The 17,426-nt window shown below is 34.7% G+C and overlaps 1 protein-coding gene across 1 annotated transcript in view; it reads left to right on the top strand.

Moving 5' to 3' along the window:
- The window catches only part of Myo10A (unconventional myosin 10A), a 254,254-nt gene that overhangs the window by 213,337 nt on the left and 23,491 nt on the right, over positions 1-17,426 (top strand). The window contains exons 24-25 of the mRNA XM_089638199.1: positions 16,695-16,998; positions 17,246-17,400. Of these exons, the coding sequence (XP_089494325.1) occupies positions 16,695-16,998; positions 17,246-17,400 (459 nt within the window). The remainder of the gene's footprint in view (positions 1-16,694; positions 16,999-17,245; positions 17,401-17,426) is intronic.

Raw genomic sequence — 17,426 nt, forward strand, 5'->3', positions numbered from 1 at the left:
CAGGTAAGACAAAAGACCTAGGTTCGAAATTCCTATGGTTGGTAAATTTATCTAATTTATTTACATTTATAATATACATTATACTTTCACGGGTCTTCCAAAAATCATGGGATATTATCGTGACTTTTGGGTGTACTAGAAGGCGAATATTACAAAAAATGGCATTGTTGATGCTGTTGTAGCCGAAAACTTTTTTTCAGGAAATCTTTATACACAAAATTTAATTTTCTAAAAAAATCGTTTTTTTTACTAAACAACATCAATAATGTCGAATTTTTCAAACATTAGCACTCTGTCACACTCGAAAGTCACGAGCCGCCACTGGATATTATAATTGTAGGATTTGTGAATAAAAAAGTATTTAAAAAATATTTGCCTCAGGATAATTGCGTTTCACAAACAAATATTGTTAATTTTCTTATAACAAAGTTATGCTTGAGAATTATTTACTATTTTAATTAGTTAAAGCGATGCACTACGTCGTGTAATATTTTAAATCGAGCCGCCATCAATAACACTCCTTACATAGATGGCGATAAGGCTTAAATTCCCGCTTAACACCATCCAGCTGTTTTGATTTAAGCGAGAAAAAAACATGGCTAAAAAGTGCCTTTTATTTTATTTTGTGGATGTTCAGGCATAAATATTTAAATGTTTTCCTATCATTTTATAAATAACTTAATTTTCCACATTATACAATAAAACCATAACCGAAAATGGGTTCGTAAGTAGGATATTTTGAACTTTAAAGCAGTTTTCATAGGACTTATAAATATTTTTTTTCTGGGCTTATAAAAAGACTTGTATAAAAAATACTCGATAATTTCAAAGGCCAAGATGTATTATACTCGCGGTATTTATTTAAAGCATCTGAAACATTTCTAGGCAACCAAATTTTCAAACCAATAACACATGATTTTGCATTACTACGTAGTGCATCGCCTTAAAATAAAATAATTTTGTTAACTACCTTTTTAATCGGTTGAATGAATTGTTTTCACAATCAGTTCCAATTTCGAAAAATAAAAGTTCATTGAACGTGAATAATTGCACGCAGGAATACTCAGAAATATTTCACATCACAAAAAACCGAAATTAGTATGATTGGTAAAGGAATATAGGCGGGCTTATTGCCTGATAAACAATCTATTATTCGTTCAATGTTGCCCAGGATAGTTAAAGGTCGAGCGACTGTGTATTTTATTTAATTTTATATAATACGGTGGAAATAAAATTGGTCAGCCCAGGAAGTATATATTTCCAACTCTGTCGAGTGGAGTTCTATTGTTTTCGCCAATTTTCGTGTGCATTTCCTTGTTGCAAATCGCGTGAAAAAAAAACAAACAAAACAATTTGTGGCAACAGAGGTACTTTATGAACAAACGTGAACCATTCGTGTTGGTATTGTTGGGATGGGAGGATTGTGGAATGCATTTATTATGTTTTTGCCATTCAGTTGTGATCAACACTGCTAACGGGTATATTGGACAAGGATTATGTGATATTAGTCAGAATGTTAAGTTTAGTCGGTGAAATCACGGCTGAGTAAGTTTTTTATTTGTTTTTCTCCCTGGTTTTTAATCCGTGTTGTTGTGATTGAGTTTTAATGCGAATCAATACCTATCTATAGTTTAGTAATCAATATTTTATCTTTGGTAAAAATTGTGCTAGTTGTGCGTAAGTGCCAAAAACATTTGGTTGGTATTATAGAACCTTTTTTATTTCAAAATTTAACTTTGGAAATGTTTTGAATAATTTGTATAGCATTAATAATATGGGAATGAAGTGACAAATTCATTAGCAAATGAAGCATGTGTTAGTGAAATAATAATCTGTTATGAAGGTTAGAACTGTTGATTATTTTGTTTTTTTTGCTACAGTGGAACATTTTAAGTTAAGATTTTTTTACCTACTCCGTACAGGAAATTTAAGAAAAATCCCGTGATTCACAGGAATATATGTGAAGCGATCGAAAATGTGATAAATATCAGATTACGATCAGAACTGTTATTTTTACTACACCTATCTGATATTATATCCATATCATTTATTCTGTGTTGCCTGCAGAGAATCGCAACTTTTTTAAATACATTTGAACGAATATCAAAACCGTATCATTTTTGATGAATATAATCCCAACCAATTATGTGAATACAGTTAGATGATCTTATTTTTCAAGTTAAATTAATTGATGAAAAATATTTGAGGTCAGAATGATTTTCGTTAGAAGCAGAAATATCTAAGCAGGAAGAGGAGAAAGTTTTTCGAACCTTCGTGAATTGGTCACTTTACATAACATTACATTGTATTTTATACGAAGAGATGTTTACCATTACAATATCATTTCGCATATCGGAAAAAAGAAGAAAAAAAACTTCGCCAGTTTTACACTACAATCTACCATTAACTCTCTGAGTAAGTACTATAATTATATCGCAAATATACACTTCTCCGTGAACTTTTTATTCAGCAAATGGATGCAGAGAAAAATTCTGTGTTTAATACCCCTCTCGATATAATCTGTTGGATCGCAAGAACAATTTGATTGAAATCGAGAAGCTATTTCCCCATTCATGTTGCTTTTACTTTTATTGATACCTGTACTGTAAATAGACTTTTACAAAGAAGTAATTTTGAAGAAACTTAATTTTTTTCACAAATGAATTTAGACGAAATCAATGGGAAGGCACTTTAAACTTATCAAGTTAGCTACACCAAGTGCCGTGAAATTCAATAATTCATGAGAAATTATTGGAGAATAGACGTTTAATTACTTCTTAATAGTAGTTAAATATAGTATCCGTATATTACATATAACCTTCCGGAAGAAATTCTCTAAATGATGGCGAAAACCTTATCAAACTTCGTTGCATATTTTAGAAGAACTAATCGCACAAACTGACAGACGTGGATAGTTACTTTGTTTTATGCATTTAGAGATGCACATTTGAAGACTGTAAACATCTGTCGAATTGCAATGCAAAGTATTGTGGCGTACATTACCATCTCGGAACTTGCCGCTTATTATGCGCAAATCATCGTGGAAACCTTTCCTAGGAAAATACGCCCGCATCCGGGGCGTCTCTTTGCAGCAACAAGCTGCTAATTATACAATTTTTTTTCTCATAATTCCGAATTTTATTTGTTTGTTATCAAACAAATTATTAATTTCGTTTGTTTGTGTTGTGGTTTTCTCCTGAATGAAATGGTTCAATGAACTCAAATTTGCTTTGAATTTTGACCAGTAGAATCAGTGGCTGAATTGGCATCGCATTTGGGTCCCACCCAGGGGTAGTGTATTCAGTTCCTCAGCTGGTTAAGTCCTCCATCATAAATCAAGCAATATTTTCCGTTTACTGTGGTGGTAGTTGGAGATTTTCTAATATTTTCAGGATATTCGTAACCCGAGAATGTTTGTCTTTCTTAAAAAAATAAATATATATATGTAAGTGCAATTTCAAAAGTGTAACTGATTGTGCAAAGAATTTAGTTACTTACCTTCGTATTTACTTACTTAAATTACCTTCCGCGTAATTTTTCATGGATAGTAGGTACTTTATACTTTTCTTTCCATGTGATTTATAAATAAGAATATAAAATTGAAATTAATTTACTGATTAATCTCTAAATAATAACTAACCATGATGAACGATGTGCCTCAAATAAGTAGAATTGTTAAAAAGATCTGTGAATTTTTTTTTATAAGTCTTTTCTTCATAATATAACGTAATATACTTCACCATTAGCTAGCATTATTTTCTTCATTCCCAAATAGGCAAGAATAACAGATAGATTATTGGTCCCGTTTGATTAGTGTGTTTATATTTTCCATCGACATGTTTCTATCACACGCGATCACAGTAATTAATCACAATGAACTCAGCACTTTTCTGACTAGTTAATGCTACACGGCAAACTAACTAAAAAACCAGGAAGTGTGAAATTAATTTGTGCAATTAGCTTTTATTGTTATGGTTCAATACTGTGGCGGGTTGGTGAATTCTACTTTTATGTATTTAGCTTTTATTGTTATGGTTCAATACTGCGGCGGGTTGGTGAATTCTACTTTTATGTATTTAGCTTTTATTGTTATGGTTCAATACTGAGGCGGGTTGGTTAATTTTAGTTTTATGTATTTAGCTTTTATTGTTATCTTTCTATCCTGCGGCGGGTTGGTGAATTCTACTTTTATGGGTATTTAGCTTTTATTGTTATGGTTATAAACTGCGGCGGGTTGGTTAATTCTAGTTTTGTCACTTAAAGGAGCAACCTCTGGTTTCTACCTATTATTATGAATTCCAGTTGATCTCGTTAATTAAATTTATTTGTGTTTAGTTAGGATCATTATAATGCTAATAAGTATCATGTGAATAAGAAGATATAACATAAATATAAAAACATTTACATTTATCATTCATAGATCATTCAAAGTAGAATGAGGCATATATTCAAAGTAGAGTGAGGCGTGTATTCAAAGTAGAATGAGGCTTGTATTATTGTGCATTTTTATTGTATATCATTAGTTATTTTTTGTATGTTACTCGTAACTAACCCCTTGTGCAATTTTGGGAGATATTCTTCAGACCTCAGAGAGAGACCTTAAATAACCGTTGAGTCTTTTTGAGAGATATGTATCCCAACCTGACACTGTCTCATAAAAAAATATGCTTTCTCATTTTGTATTACGTTGAGAATCATGATTCAAACAGTTTTAGAAAGATAGAATATTGCGCTTAAAAATACTATAAACGATCATTTTTCTTTTATATAATTCTATGAAACAAAATTGAGCATTTCAAAAATATTTCTCAAGGTTTGCAAATTTTTAAATAAATATTTTTATTTAAAAAAAGTTACAATTACTTTTATAATACCTTTGTCTAATTAAATATGTTTTTTGTAAAGTAGTAAATACATTTTACACAATAAAAACCATTGGTAAGCGACTTTGAAAACATTATCTTATATCGGTTTATGGTACATAACTTTGTCATATTTGGGAATAATCACTATCAATTTGACAATTACATCTTGCGAGCTGATTTTTCACAATTAACATTTTTGACTTATTGTTTTCCTCTCTTTGACTGCTGACTCGTGTAAACCTCATTGTCTCGTGTTTTTTCAATAAAATCAGTTACTTCTATTGCACCTATCATTAGCACGTCACTCCCAATGTATTATCAAGTCAGTATGAGCGACAAATAACATTGCAACTTCTAAGTGCATCAAATGGGTTTGATAATAGGTACTACATCGTTGTTTTGTCCCGCAGTCTGTCGGAAAAAGACTTCTCAGTATCAAAAGTTAATATCATCGTCCTCGGTCAGGGTCGGGCTTGCAGCATTTTTCTCCCGATGCAGAAAGTATAAAAGAAGCTATAAATTATTTTTTTTAAAGTTCTAAGAATTTTTTCACCAATTCACCATACAATATACCTACATCATCTGGGCTACAACCCTTGAAGAGTCTTGGAGTCCTCCACAAAACGCCTCGACTTCTGGTTCTGGTTCTCTGGTATTCCTTTTACCCAGGGCTGCGGTATTGACCTCAACACCATCAAACGATCCAAATGCCTTTATTTAAAAAGATAAGTTTGCCATGTGGCAAATGTGATGAAATCTAAAATTTAAAAAAAATTATCAAAAGTATTTTCATGGGCGTAAATTCAAATTACAATAATTAGAAATACTTTTTTTATTAAAGATGTTTTATTTTATTTTTCACTATATTTAAACATTAGGTAAGGTGAGGTTATTTTTTTAACACAAAATTTTAATAGCCTATATTTTATAATTAAAAACACAAACAAATAAAATAGCACATATTTGCTATACCTTTGATTAAAAAAATAATTTTTCAGTTTGGTCAAGTATTTTGTCCTCAAATCCAAATTTAAGTTTTGTATGAAAAGGGCTAACTCTCAAATTCGTACACAATTTACGGATCAAATAAGTGTTGGTTGAAGACATTTTCTTGGGAGATTTCGAAGAATCTTCCCCTCAAAAGTGTCGAAAACCATTTCGCCGTTCTTTGTAGGGTCCGACGTTGATTGATTGCGGTAGCATACAATGTGTGCATACAGATGCATTTCCACGGTTATATTCAATACCGTTGTTAGTTTTCTTAACTCGTTAAATCCGGCGCTGGGCCTACTAGTCTGTTAGTCCGTTATTTATACATTATGACGTTAGCCCTGTCAGATGTTGGTTGTGTTGTGACGTATGCCATATTAATACCTGAGTGGCCTCTATGAATATTTGATTAGGTCGTAATATTAATATGCACAACTCAGAGTACAGGGACTTGGAGAAGTCTCTTAACCTTATTGAGTATAGTTGATAAAGGTTTAATGGTAAGTTAATTTACATTTAAGTAAACAGATGATAATATGATTGTAAGCTAACGCTCTCAAACATTGAACTCTTGAGACGAGAATTGTGAGGACGTAGAAGACACTATCGGTATCGCCCTGGCGAAAAAACACCATTCAGAATTGAAACGTTACTTAAAATGGCTTTAGCCGTGTTTGGTTACCGGACCGGAATAGCCAGATCCCACCACCAGCCTCACAGCAATACCAATTGGAGATGCCATAGTTTCACCGGCTCCAGACAGTTGGGACAGTTTGGGAGTGCGGTTTGCACATAAAAAAGGCACACATTTTTGGATCGTTTTTCCGCTCATTTTGTAATTTTCATTCTGAGCTAAGGAGTTTTGGATTAAACATTTTAACTGCTAAAAAGTAAGAAGAGGATTCTTATTTTTTGTCACACATTTTGCAATTGTTCAAAAGGGAAAAGTTTTTGTAGGAGAAGAGGAAACTCGGACGAAGCCTGGCAGTATCTACCAATCTTAATTTTAAAAAAAAATCTGCCGGTGTATGTTTGCGCTCGCAAAACTCGAAAAGTAGTTGACCGATATCGCTGAAAATTTCAAAGTTTGTTCTTATTAGTACCATAAGTGGTTAGAGACTAGTAGAATAGTGATTTGAATAGTAGAAGAAGTCGAGGACGCCCGATTAATACTTAATGCAATATTTCTGCACCGAAATGAAATACGAAGTTCAATTAAAATCAATGTAATGTAGTTTTTTAACAGTTACATTCTGGTATACAGTAGTGAATGGTGGAAGAAGTTGAAGACCCCCAAAATATTAGCAATAGCGAAACATTGCGGCGTCCACTAGGAACTTATAATTTCGACTCTCAAGTTGAAATGAAGATTTGCATTTAAAATCTCTTAAACATTAGGTAAATAAAGAGTGATAAGTGACCAAAAATGTATTTTGGAAAGATTTGGATTCTGTTACAAATGTATTCTCTTCGTATTATTAGAATGACAAACCTACCAACCTCTTTGACCATTGACAACTACTATGGTAACGATAATTTATTGATCACCATTGGCGACATTTGTATAAGTTATTACTTGAAAACGATAATGGAAGCTTTTTGGCTGAATCCATTCTACTCTTCCGTTGAAATGTCGCCGCATGTCTTTTCAGCAACCCTATACTCATAGTTATCTCTAATCTCATTACAATACAATACGCGGGAATATTACTTTTCGAATCGTCTTCATCTCCTTCTTCGTCAGAACAATTTCTTCAAACACAAATCACAAACACACGTAGATAAGGGGGGAGCTCCCTACTTAACCCTGTGGTATTCCATGCTTGGATTCTCGCAAACATTTTGCTTGAGCTAAAGCTAACTTCTTTGTTATATAAATGATCTATCCAACTAGCAATTTATCGTTTAGTGTGGAATAGATGCTTGCCTTACATCGGTGGCCTAGCTTAAACTGCGAAGAAGGGGAATGACGTCTAGTAGTCGAATTTGTTTTGAAATGAAATTTAATATTTAAAGTGTAATTAATATCACAATCGCAACAGTATAAAGTGCATAGCATCGGAAGTGGGTGGGTATCTTTAGGGAGTAGACCCGCATGCCAATGAGGCAGTTGAAGCTTGTCACAGAAGACAGGAAGGAGTTGAGATAGCTGGTCACACAACTTCAACATAAAGACGGCACCTGCTCATAATATCTAATTATGGTGTTTATTAAAGCTTGTCTTGAACACCATAAATTTTTATGATAACCTTATTCATTTATTTCCATGGGATTTCATAGTTTTCAAGATAACTCCAAAGATTATTACAGACTTCCAGATTTAAAAAAAAATAACCAACGATTTCCGAGGACCATGAACGATAAATTTCTCTCTCTCTCTCTCTCTCACGTCGCTACGTTAGGACATTCACAAAATATTAGCATTTTCCTTACAATGCCAAAATCTTATTCAGAACTCAGAAGGTGTTTCAAAACATGTTAGTGATTGTTCTATATTCTTACGACGTATGTACTCAATTGGGATTGTGCAAATGACTAATTACTATGAGGACATTGAGAACGTAGTTTAATATTATATTTCCCACAACCCGCTTAATTTAGGCCGCTCCCAAATCTATTCGCCCACATTATCTCGTACGAAATGCTCTTAAAATAGCAACGAAAAGAATTACCCAACCTTCCTAACAATGGAGTCTTGAAACGGTTGAGGATGCGTGTAGGTTAGGTAGGTACCACTCCAGTATTGCCAACTGTCGGCATTGTAGTCTGTCGGCTGTTAATGTATCCACGGCTAACTGTTACTCTAGTCCGGCGTTGCACGCTACTCGGGCAGGCCCCGATCCGAGTGTAGAAAGCTTGACGACCAAATAACACATAACGCATCCACCGAGCGTGTGGCTTTTACACGCTACAGTCGCGAAAATTCCGCCGGACCAGACGCCATCTTGTGGCGGCAAAACACATATTTGAACCGCGAAAAGTGACAAGCGCACGCGATGCCAGAAAATAGATGAAATTCCAGTTTTCAAATTTGAAATCTATAAATAAGTCTGTAAAAAACAGACAGTTTTAGGCCGTGTTTTGGAATAGTAGAGTTATGTTGTTTTGTGGAAAACATCAAAACCGCGGAAAAGTGTTGTGCACGCGAAGTTCAAAAACAGAATATTGAATATTTAGGAGCAATAGTTGTTTTTATGACTGAAAAGCTTTCAAGTATTTTATTGTTCTTTTTACAAAGAGTTAATAGCCTTTCTAATCCATTGCAGGTGTTCGAATGGGTACTATTTTTTTGCTTTTACTCTTGTTAATCGAGTTTTTAATAAAAATGTGAAGTGTAATCTGGTTTTGTAAGACATATTGGTTAATGTTTGCAAAATTTGCAGGCGAATGCGTTTTGTGGTGCGGAAAATCTGCAATCTTTATGAAATGGCCTATTGCAAATTTAAATGTTGCATTGTGCCCAATAATTATTTGAGAACTTTGTGTTCCATTTTCTGAATCTAGTCTCACCAATTCGAATTAAAAACGAATCGAATCACACGGTACTAACAAATAAATATTTAAAAATAATATAACATGTGATAATGTTTTTTGAACGAATTAGTATCCGATACGACCATGACGGTGGGTAAAGTTAATGAGTGCTTTTTATCGGTATTAGAAATTTTGAAGATGTACAGTTTTGGGACCTCAAAGTGTGATCTAAAATATATTGTGATAGTGTGTTGAAGATGTTGGTTCGTATTTCGTGTGTGCATTATTCGATGGACAATATTCCTTGATGAATCTCCAGGATTGCTTGCTGTGGGTAGGCACGTGCATCAAGTCATCCACGCGAAGGTTGATCTCATATTTAAATAATTATATTTTTACTATAATTTGTTGAACATTTTGTTTTTAACATTAGAGACCCGAGAAGTTACCTTACCTGTGCTATTACTGCTTGTTTCTCTTTTAAACAAATGTGTCTAAATCAAAAAAAAGTGTCAATTTTATTATAGCTTGTTCGTACACACAGCTTCATTTTTTAAACTTGATCTAACTCTCTAATCAGAATAAGTTTCAATATTATTATAGCATTTTCGCACAAGAGTCCCAACCGTTTCGAACCAGTGAGACTATGGCATCCCCAATTGAAGCATTTTGTGAAGCTGAAGGACGTGTGAAAGGGAAGGAGTTGGTGAAGAGGAAGGTGGGGACCATACGTGGCTATTCAGATCTGGTCACCAAACATGGCTATAGACATTTTAAGCAACATCTCAATTCCGATTGGTGGTTTTTCACCAGGGCGATACTGAAGATTTCTACTACTCTAGAACGTGCCACAAATATACAATATTTTATTTTAAATTAATTTGGCGGGATTTGAACCCGTGACCTCCGGATTCGTAGTCGAGATCCTTGCCCTTTCGAGGCCGTCAATTAACACTCCTTTATTTTATTTGTGTTTCAAAGGAAATCGATCCCTTATATCAAACTAAAAGTTTGAGGCTACACAAAACGAATTAATTATTTGTATTTGAAATTTCCACTTTTCTCCCTGGGGGCAGGTACCTTAAAATTTTCAAATTATTAAAGCTTATAAATCTCGTTGTAATAATAGTAATAAGTTTTTCATTATCTTCTTTTTAGTAACGAACAGATATAATGATATCCTCATTGGGATCTCCTGTGCCTCGAAGAAGATAATACCAACAACAATGAAACAGATAAAGGCAGATAAATTAAAAAAAGGTAACGATCAAAACTGGAACTCGAATCCAGATTGACAACGATGTTAAGGCGATGCACTACGTCGTGTGACATTTTAAATTGAGCCGCTATCAATAACAACCCTTACGAAGATGGCGATAAGGTTTAAATTCCCGCTTAACACCATCCTCCTGTTTTGATTTATGCATGAAAAAAACATGGCCAAAATGTGCCTTTTATTTTATTTTGTGGATTTTCAGGCATAAATATTTAATTTTTTTTCGATCATTTTGTAAATTACTTAACATTCCACATTATACAATAAAATCATAAACGGAAATGGGTTCGTAAGTAGGAGATTTTGAACTTTAAAGCAGTTTTAATGGGCCTTATACATTATTTTTTTCTGGGCTTATAAAAAGACTTATCTAAAAAATACTGAATCATTTTAAAGACCAAAATGTATTCTACTAGCAGTATTTAATTAAAGCATCTGAAAGATTTCTAGGCGACCAAATTTTCAAACCAAGAACACATGATTTTGTATTACTGCGTGTGACATCGCGTTAACTAAACAATGACCGAATTTAATGAGATCTCAATGGCTCAATTGGTAGAGACGCCAGTCCAGGTAAGACCATAGAATCTGGGTTCGAGTCCCAGTTACGACCGTTACCTTTTTATTTTCTGTTATCTGTATTTTTTTTACATTTGCTCACCGAGGAAAATAATTTCCAGAGCCAATTTCATCTTTGGAGATGCTGTGTGGGGGTTTTTTTAAGGAAAAGAAAGAGAGAAAGAAGAGGAAGATCTGGAAAGGAAATAGGTGTAGGTAGGAATCTGGGTGTCAGTGTGTCCAGGAGTGACGGACGTTTGAATTCATCCCCCCCACTGCGGTGCAAGACGATGGGTCGAGATAGTTCTGCTGGAGATGTAAAGATCTCCCTCAAATAGTCTCCAAATCCGGTCTGCCACATGGTAGGCAGGCAGACGCATCCGCCACCAAGACCTAGACAATCCTTACCCTCATGAACCCGGGCACCCCTGCCAAGTCACCAAATATAGCAAACCACTTGGAATGATCTGTGGCAGAAGTGTTGGTTATTCAATGAATGCTTCCCGGGGCCGCGGTACCCATACCCGCCTGATGGAATTATTATTGTATTAATTACCGTATCATATTTTCATCGAGTGTTGTTAAAAGTTACCTAAAAAATCTCGATCCAATCCCGAAGTAGGTACACATATAGAAACTCATATAACATACTAAATTTACCTACAAAATCTCGATCCAATCCCGAAGTAGGTACACATATAGAAACTCATATAACATACTAAATTTACCTACAAAATCTCGATCCAATCCCGATGTAGGTACACATATAGAAACTCATATAACATACTAAATTTACCTACAAAATCTCGATCCAATCCCGAAGTAGGTACACATATAGAAACTCATATAACATACTAAATTTACCTACAAAATCTCGATCCAATCTCGAAGTAGGTACATATACAGAAACTCACATAACATACAAAATTTACCTACAAAATCTCGATCCAATCTCGAAGTAGGTACACATACAGAAACTCATATAACATACTAAATTTACCTACAAAATCTCGATCCAATCTCGAAGTAGGTACACATACAGAAACTCATATAACATACAAAATTTACCTACAAAATCTCGATCCAATCCCGAAGTAGGTACACATAGAAACTCATATAATATACTAAATTTGTTTTCTGGATTGTCACATCTTCTCTCAAGGTTAAAAGAATAAAAAAAATAGATTTCACATCATCTTAACTGTTCGTAATAAGCTAACGGACGCAAAGTTATTTTTCGTGAGATGTTATTTATTTAACCTGAGCAAATATTTACCCGTTTTATTTTATGAATCCGAACTGAATTTAACCACCGCGGTTCGGATAATTGTTGGTAATTTTTTTAAGTATCGTACTTTTGCTCTCTGTCCTAATTACATTTGGGTAAAATTATGATGGGCAAATAACGTGGGTGTTATTTAAACTGACGGAGAATTGTTAATTGTTAACAAGCACAAAGTTTTTAAGCGAACATGGTTGCATCACAAGTATCAGAGTTTGTTTGGTATTCGAAACGGTTTTTTTTTTTTTCATAGATTAGCACCATATCAATGGAAACCTATTACAAAAGTACTGTATAGGATTGTATGAATGAGTGTTGGGCCGGGATTCGACGGGTTGTTTCAGAGAATTTGAACAATTCTTCAAATTTAAAAGTTAATTTTCAAGTTCTGTGAAAGTTCTGTTATTATTTCAGTTCTATCAAGTAACTGGCATCTAATGATATAATAACAGAACTTGAATAGGACATTCAGGAATTGGCAAATGAACTTTGAAATTTGATGAATTGTTCAAATTCTATGAAACAACCCATAACATTATAACGAAACCATTTTCTATAATTAATCAATAAATGTATCAACTCCCCGGAGGTAGTGGAACTGTAGCATCCTCATTTTTTAAGAAATGCTGTAAGTCTGAAGAAAGTCGGAGATACTTATTGATTAGAGTTTTATTAAAGTTCTATTATGTGACGCACCTGGTCGCCCATAATGACATAGTGACATAACTTGAACAGGACTTTCACAAAACTTGAAAATTGACGTTGAAATTGTAATGAATTGATCAAATTCTGTGAAACAAGCTGCCCTTTGCAATTCATAAGTAACATAGCCAAAGTCTTTTCAAGCAACTTTTCGCTTCTGACTGGTGGTCTGATTCGGGACTTGACAATGAAGATAGTGATAAATCTTCCACTTTGGAACGAGCTGTAAATATAAAACATATGTTCAGTATTATTAAACCTTTGGACTCAAAAAAAGAAGAAAGAACCAAAGAATTATACACGTTGTCCAGAAATTAGTGGTACAAGCGGGAAACGAATGAATCTCATACATCAAACTAATGAACCAATGCGAGCCAACATTTGAAGTCGATTTTGTTCTTTAACTTTTTGATTTGAGCTTTCGTTTTCGAGTACATCGAATCCGAAGTTGGAATTTTTTAGGTTAAATTTGAAAAAAATCGATTGCTAGGGAGTTAATACCAGCTATGTAATGGCTTTTAAAATGCGTCGAAGTATAAAGACCCGGATCCAAAAGTTTTTTCAAAAGATCGGATGTCGGGAATTGGGTTAATTTCCACTTCCGAGATTCCATTTCATTAATTTATTTATTAAATCATGAAAACAAAAGAAAAATTTAAAAATATGTAGATACATATTTAAAAATAACTAACTTTGATGCAGGTGAGAAATTATATCCAAACAAATTTTTGCTTTCGGAAGAAAAATATAAAACAATGATTGCACCCCTATTTACTATACAGTAAGTAGGTACATTGTACTATTACAGCAATGTATCAAACCGTATCAAACCTGTGCGGTGTTCAGACAGCTAGACAAAATGCGTTTTACTTAACAAACACTATTACGTCTATGGACGTACCTTTAGCTCTTTGTTCCGTACGGAAATTATGATTAATTTATGTATGACTTATGGAAGGTTTTTGTGTTTATTCCATGGGATAGAGTAATGGGCCATTGTTCTGCCTGTGTTATCGCTATTCTGATTCAAAATGTTGTAACAAGACGCCTTCTGTTGATAAGATTATTACTATTATTAATTAAATCCAGTCTGCTTCTCAAATAAATTCCCTAATTTAATATAACATGTAAAAGCATTTTGTTTAAGTTTTTTTGATTTATTGATCAGAGTGATTAGAAAACTGTCTGGGGAGGAGGGATGCATTGGATAGATAACCGTTATTGGTTAATTGTTATCATTGCCGTTTTAAAAGAAAACTTATGTCGCCAATTTACATAGGACATTTCGACTCTTTAGCCCCAGACAAGCCGATTAAACTGATTGGAAATATTTTATCATCTTTTTTTAGTTTTAATTGCAAAGTTTGTACATGATGTACTTATAAAGTATAATACAGGGTTTTCCAATAAGAGGTGTTATTTTGAATAGCCCGCTATTTCGGTTGATGTTACTTTTGAAGCTGTCATTTTTTGACATTTGACAAGTAGAAACTACGCCATTAATAAAAATGGAACGATACACGCTTCAACAACGCATTGAAATTATTAAAATTATTCACTTGAGTGAATCAAATGCAAATCATCTTGAGTGATGAGGCCCATTTCCACCTCGGTGGCTTCGTCAACAAGCAAAATTGTCGCATCTGGGGCTCGGAAAACCCAAGAGTTATTGTTGAAAAGCCTCTCTATCCTCAACGTATGACTGTTTGGTGCGGTTTATGGTCCTGCGGAGTCAAATGAGGCTGGAGCAACAGTTACGGTGAATGGATCGCTATCGAGAGATGATTAATGATATTTTATGGCCGGAATTGGATGATATTGATCTGGACAACGTTTACTTTCAACAAGCCACACAAGCAACGAAACCATTGATCTTTTACGATTGAATATCGAAATAACACCTCTTATTGGAAAACCCTGTATAAGTATAAATTCTTTTTTTTTAAACAAGAATAACATCTGGTATACATAGGTACAATAGCATTTTTATTTTCAATCCGTACAGTAGTTTAGTATTGAGGTTATTGTTACCTTCAATATTGGATTTGGTTGAATTTGCTGAGAACTAAGAGTTAGCTCTATTGAAACAGGGCTGTCAGTAAGACATCTCATAACAATTTTGGGAAAAATTATAGTTTTGATTAAGTATATAAAATTATTAGATAACACTCTTCTGTCTGATATCTGATGTGAGTGCATAGTTTAGGTTCTGTGATAACTTATGAATAGAATGGTATTATGCCTAATAACATTGATAATTACGACAGAGGTATGTTATTATAGCCTTCTTATAACTATATTCCGTGCAGTTGAACACATCTACTACTTCTGAGAAAGCATTGCCAACTGCATGCAATCTAGGTATAAGCGAGTTTCTAAATGACTCAGTCCTGATATTGTTATTGATATTGTTATTGAAAGTAATGACAATTTGAGACCACTTCTGGCACACTGACACGCCCATAACACAATTATATCGTTTTAAATATTCAGTGTAAGGAAGCTTATGCTTTCAGACAGGGCCGGTCCTATGCAGGCGCAATTGGAGCAATCCGCTCCGGACGCCTAATACAGCGTCCTTGAGATTTATACTAGCGCCAGGCGCCGTTTGGCTCAGGCCCGGCCCTGCTTTCAGGTTGTACGATTGTAAGCATTCGGATATGAAACTTTAGCTTGACAGGTAACAGATTTTTAACTATCATTACAAGGCATTTTCTTAACTTTAATTTAGCACCTAATGATTACGCCAAGTTTTTGTTTAATTTAAAAAATAGAGGATAAAAAATCTTTTATGAGTTTGTTCTGCACTAAAAGAAAGCATCTTTACACGCGGATTCCACAGTAATAACTCATCAATAGGTATGTAGGTACTGCCGGTACTGACAGTTATTAATAACAAGGAAACTATTAAAAATAATGATTTGAAAAAGAAAACGCAACCTTGTTTCTTTCTACGTTAGGTATTAATCATGCAAATGGTAAAACGTCTCTCGAAAAAAAAGCCAACAATAAAGTGTTACAATTTATTTTGATTGATGGTATGATCCGTTGGTCACTAATAACAAATATAATTGAGGACAACTTAAATAATGAGTTGTATAGTTAAACGATTCTCGTAAAGTTTCTCTCAGGTGGTAGTGGCAGACCGACGCATGCGCAGACGGAAAATTGAAGATGGCGTATGCGCAGATGGAAGATTAAAGATGGTGCGTGCGCAGACAGTAGTTGAAGATGGCTTATGGCTAGATCTGTTTTTTTTTTTACATTAACTCCACACAGAAGACCCTAAGGAAAATAATTTTCCTCAGGGCTTCTGTCATCTTTAAGGATGCTGTATGGGAGTCTTTTTATGTAAAAGAAGGAGATCAATTTCTGGGAAGGAAAAAGGTATGAGAGGTGGGTAGGAATCTGAGGTCAGTGTGTCCAGAAGGGACCAATCAATCCCTTCCACTTAGACCTATGGCAGAAGTTTTCATAGTGCCATGTTAAAGTTTAATGGTGTTATCTATTTTATGCTTTACTCATGATATAATTTCTTTTTGATCAGGTTGGACGCCCTCAAGACCGACACTCTGAAGGGCACCAAGCCCAAGCATGACAAACAGGAAAAGCAGCACGATAAGGAACTCCAGCAACAGCAGCTGCAGCGCGGCAGCGAATGGACATGGAAGCGGCAGACAGACTTGGTCAAGTGGCAGGCGGGGCCTCTGCGGGGACCCCTGCTGCGGCTGCAGCCCCCAGAGCTGGCGCCCCTGGCCGTGGAGTGCTTCCAGTGCGTCCTGCGCTACTGCGGGGACACGCCCCCTCATCAAGATATGGCGGAGGTCAAGTGTGTCTATACGGTTCTCATGGTGAGTCAACACCTAGTGCCTCATTTTGTCAGTTAACAGTAAAGCCATTTTGACAGATAACATTAAAGCAATTTTGTCAATTAACAGTAAAGCCATTTATTTCCACAAAGTTCGGAATGAAATATACAAATTCCAAAATAAATCATTGAAGAAATCAGCGCGATATCACAATATTTTTCACCAAAATTCTTTATTCCAATTCTCATAACATGGATCGTATATGTAACAAACTGTTTTCCTATTCCAGCACTGCCACAAGAACGCCGCACTGCGTGACGAAGTGTACTGCCAACTGATGAAGCAGACCACCTCCAACAAGTCCCCCAACCCCGACTCCTGCCAGAGAGCTTGGAGACTCATGTCCATAGTCGCCGCTTACTTCAGCTGCTCAGATACCCTCAAGTAAGTTTACCATTCAGCCTTTTTCT

This window comes from Hesperophylax consimilis, chromosome 12 (assembly GCF_061612785.1).
Source record: "Hesperophylax consimilis isolate HC1 chromosome 12, BYU_Hcon_1.0, whole genome shotgun sequence".
Classification (NCBI taxonomy): Eukaryota; Metazoa; Arthropoda; class Insecta; order Trichoptera; family Limnephilidae; genus Hesperophylax; species Hesperophylax consimilis.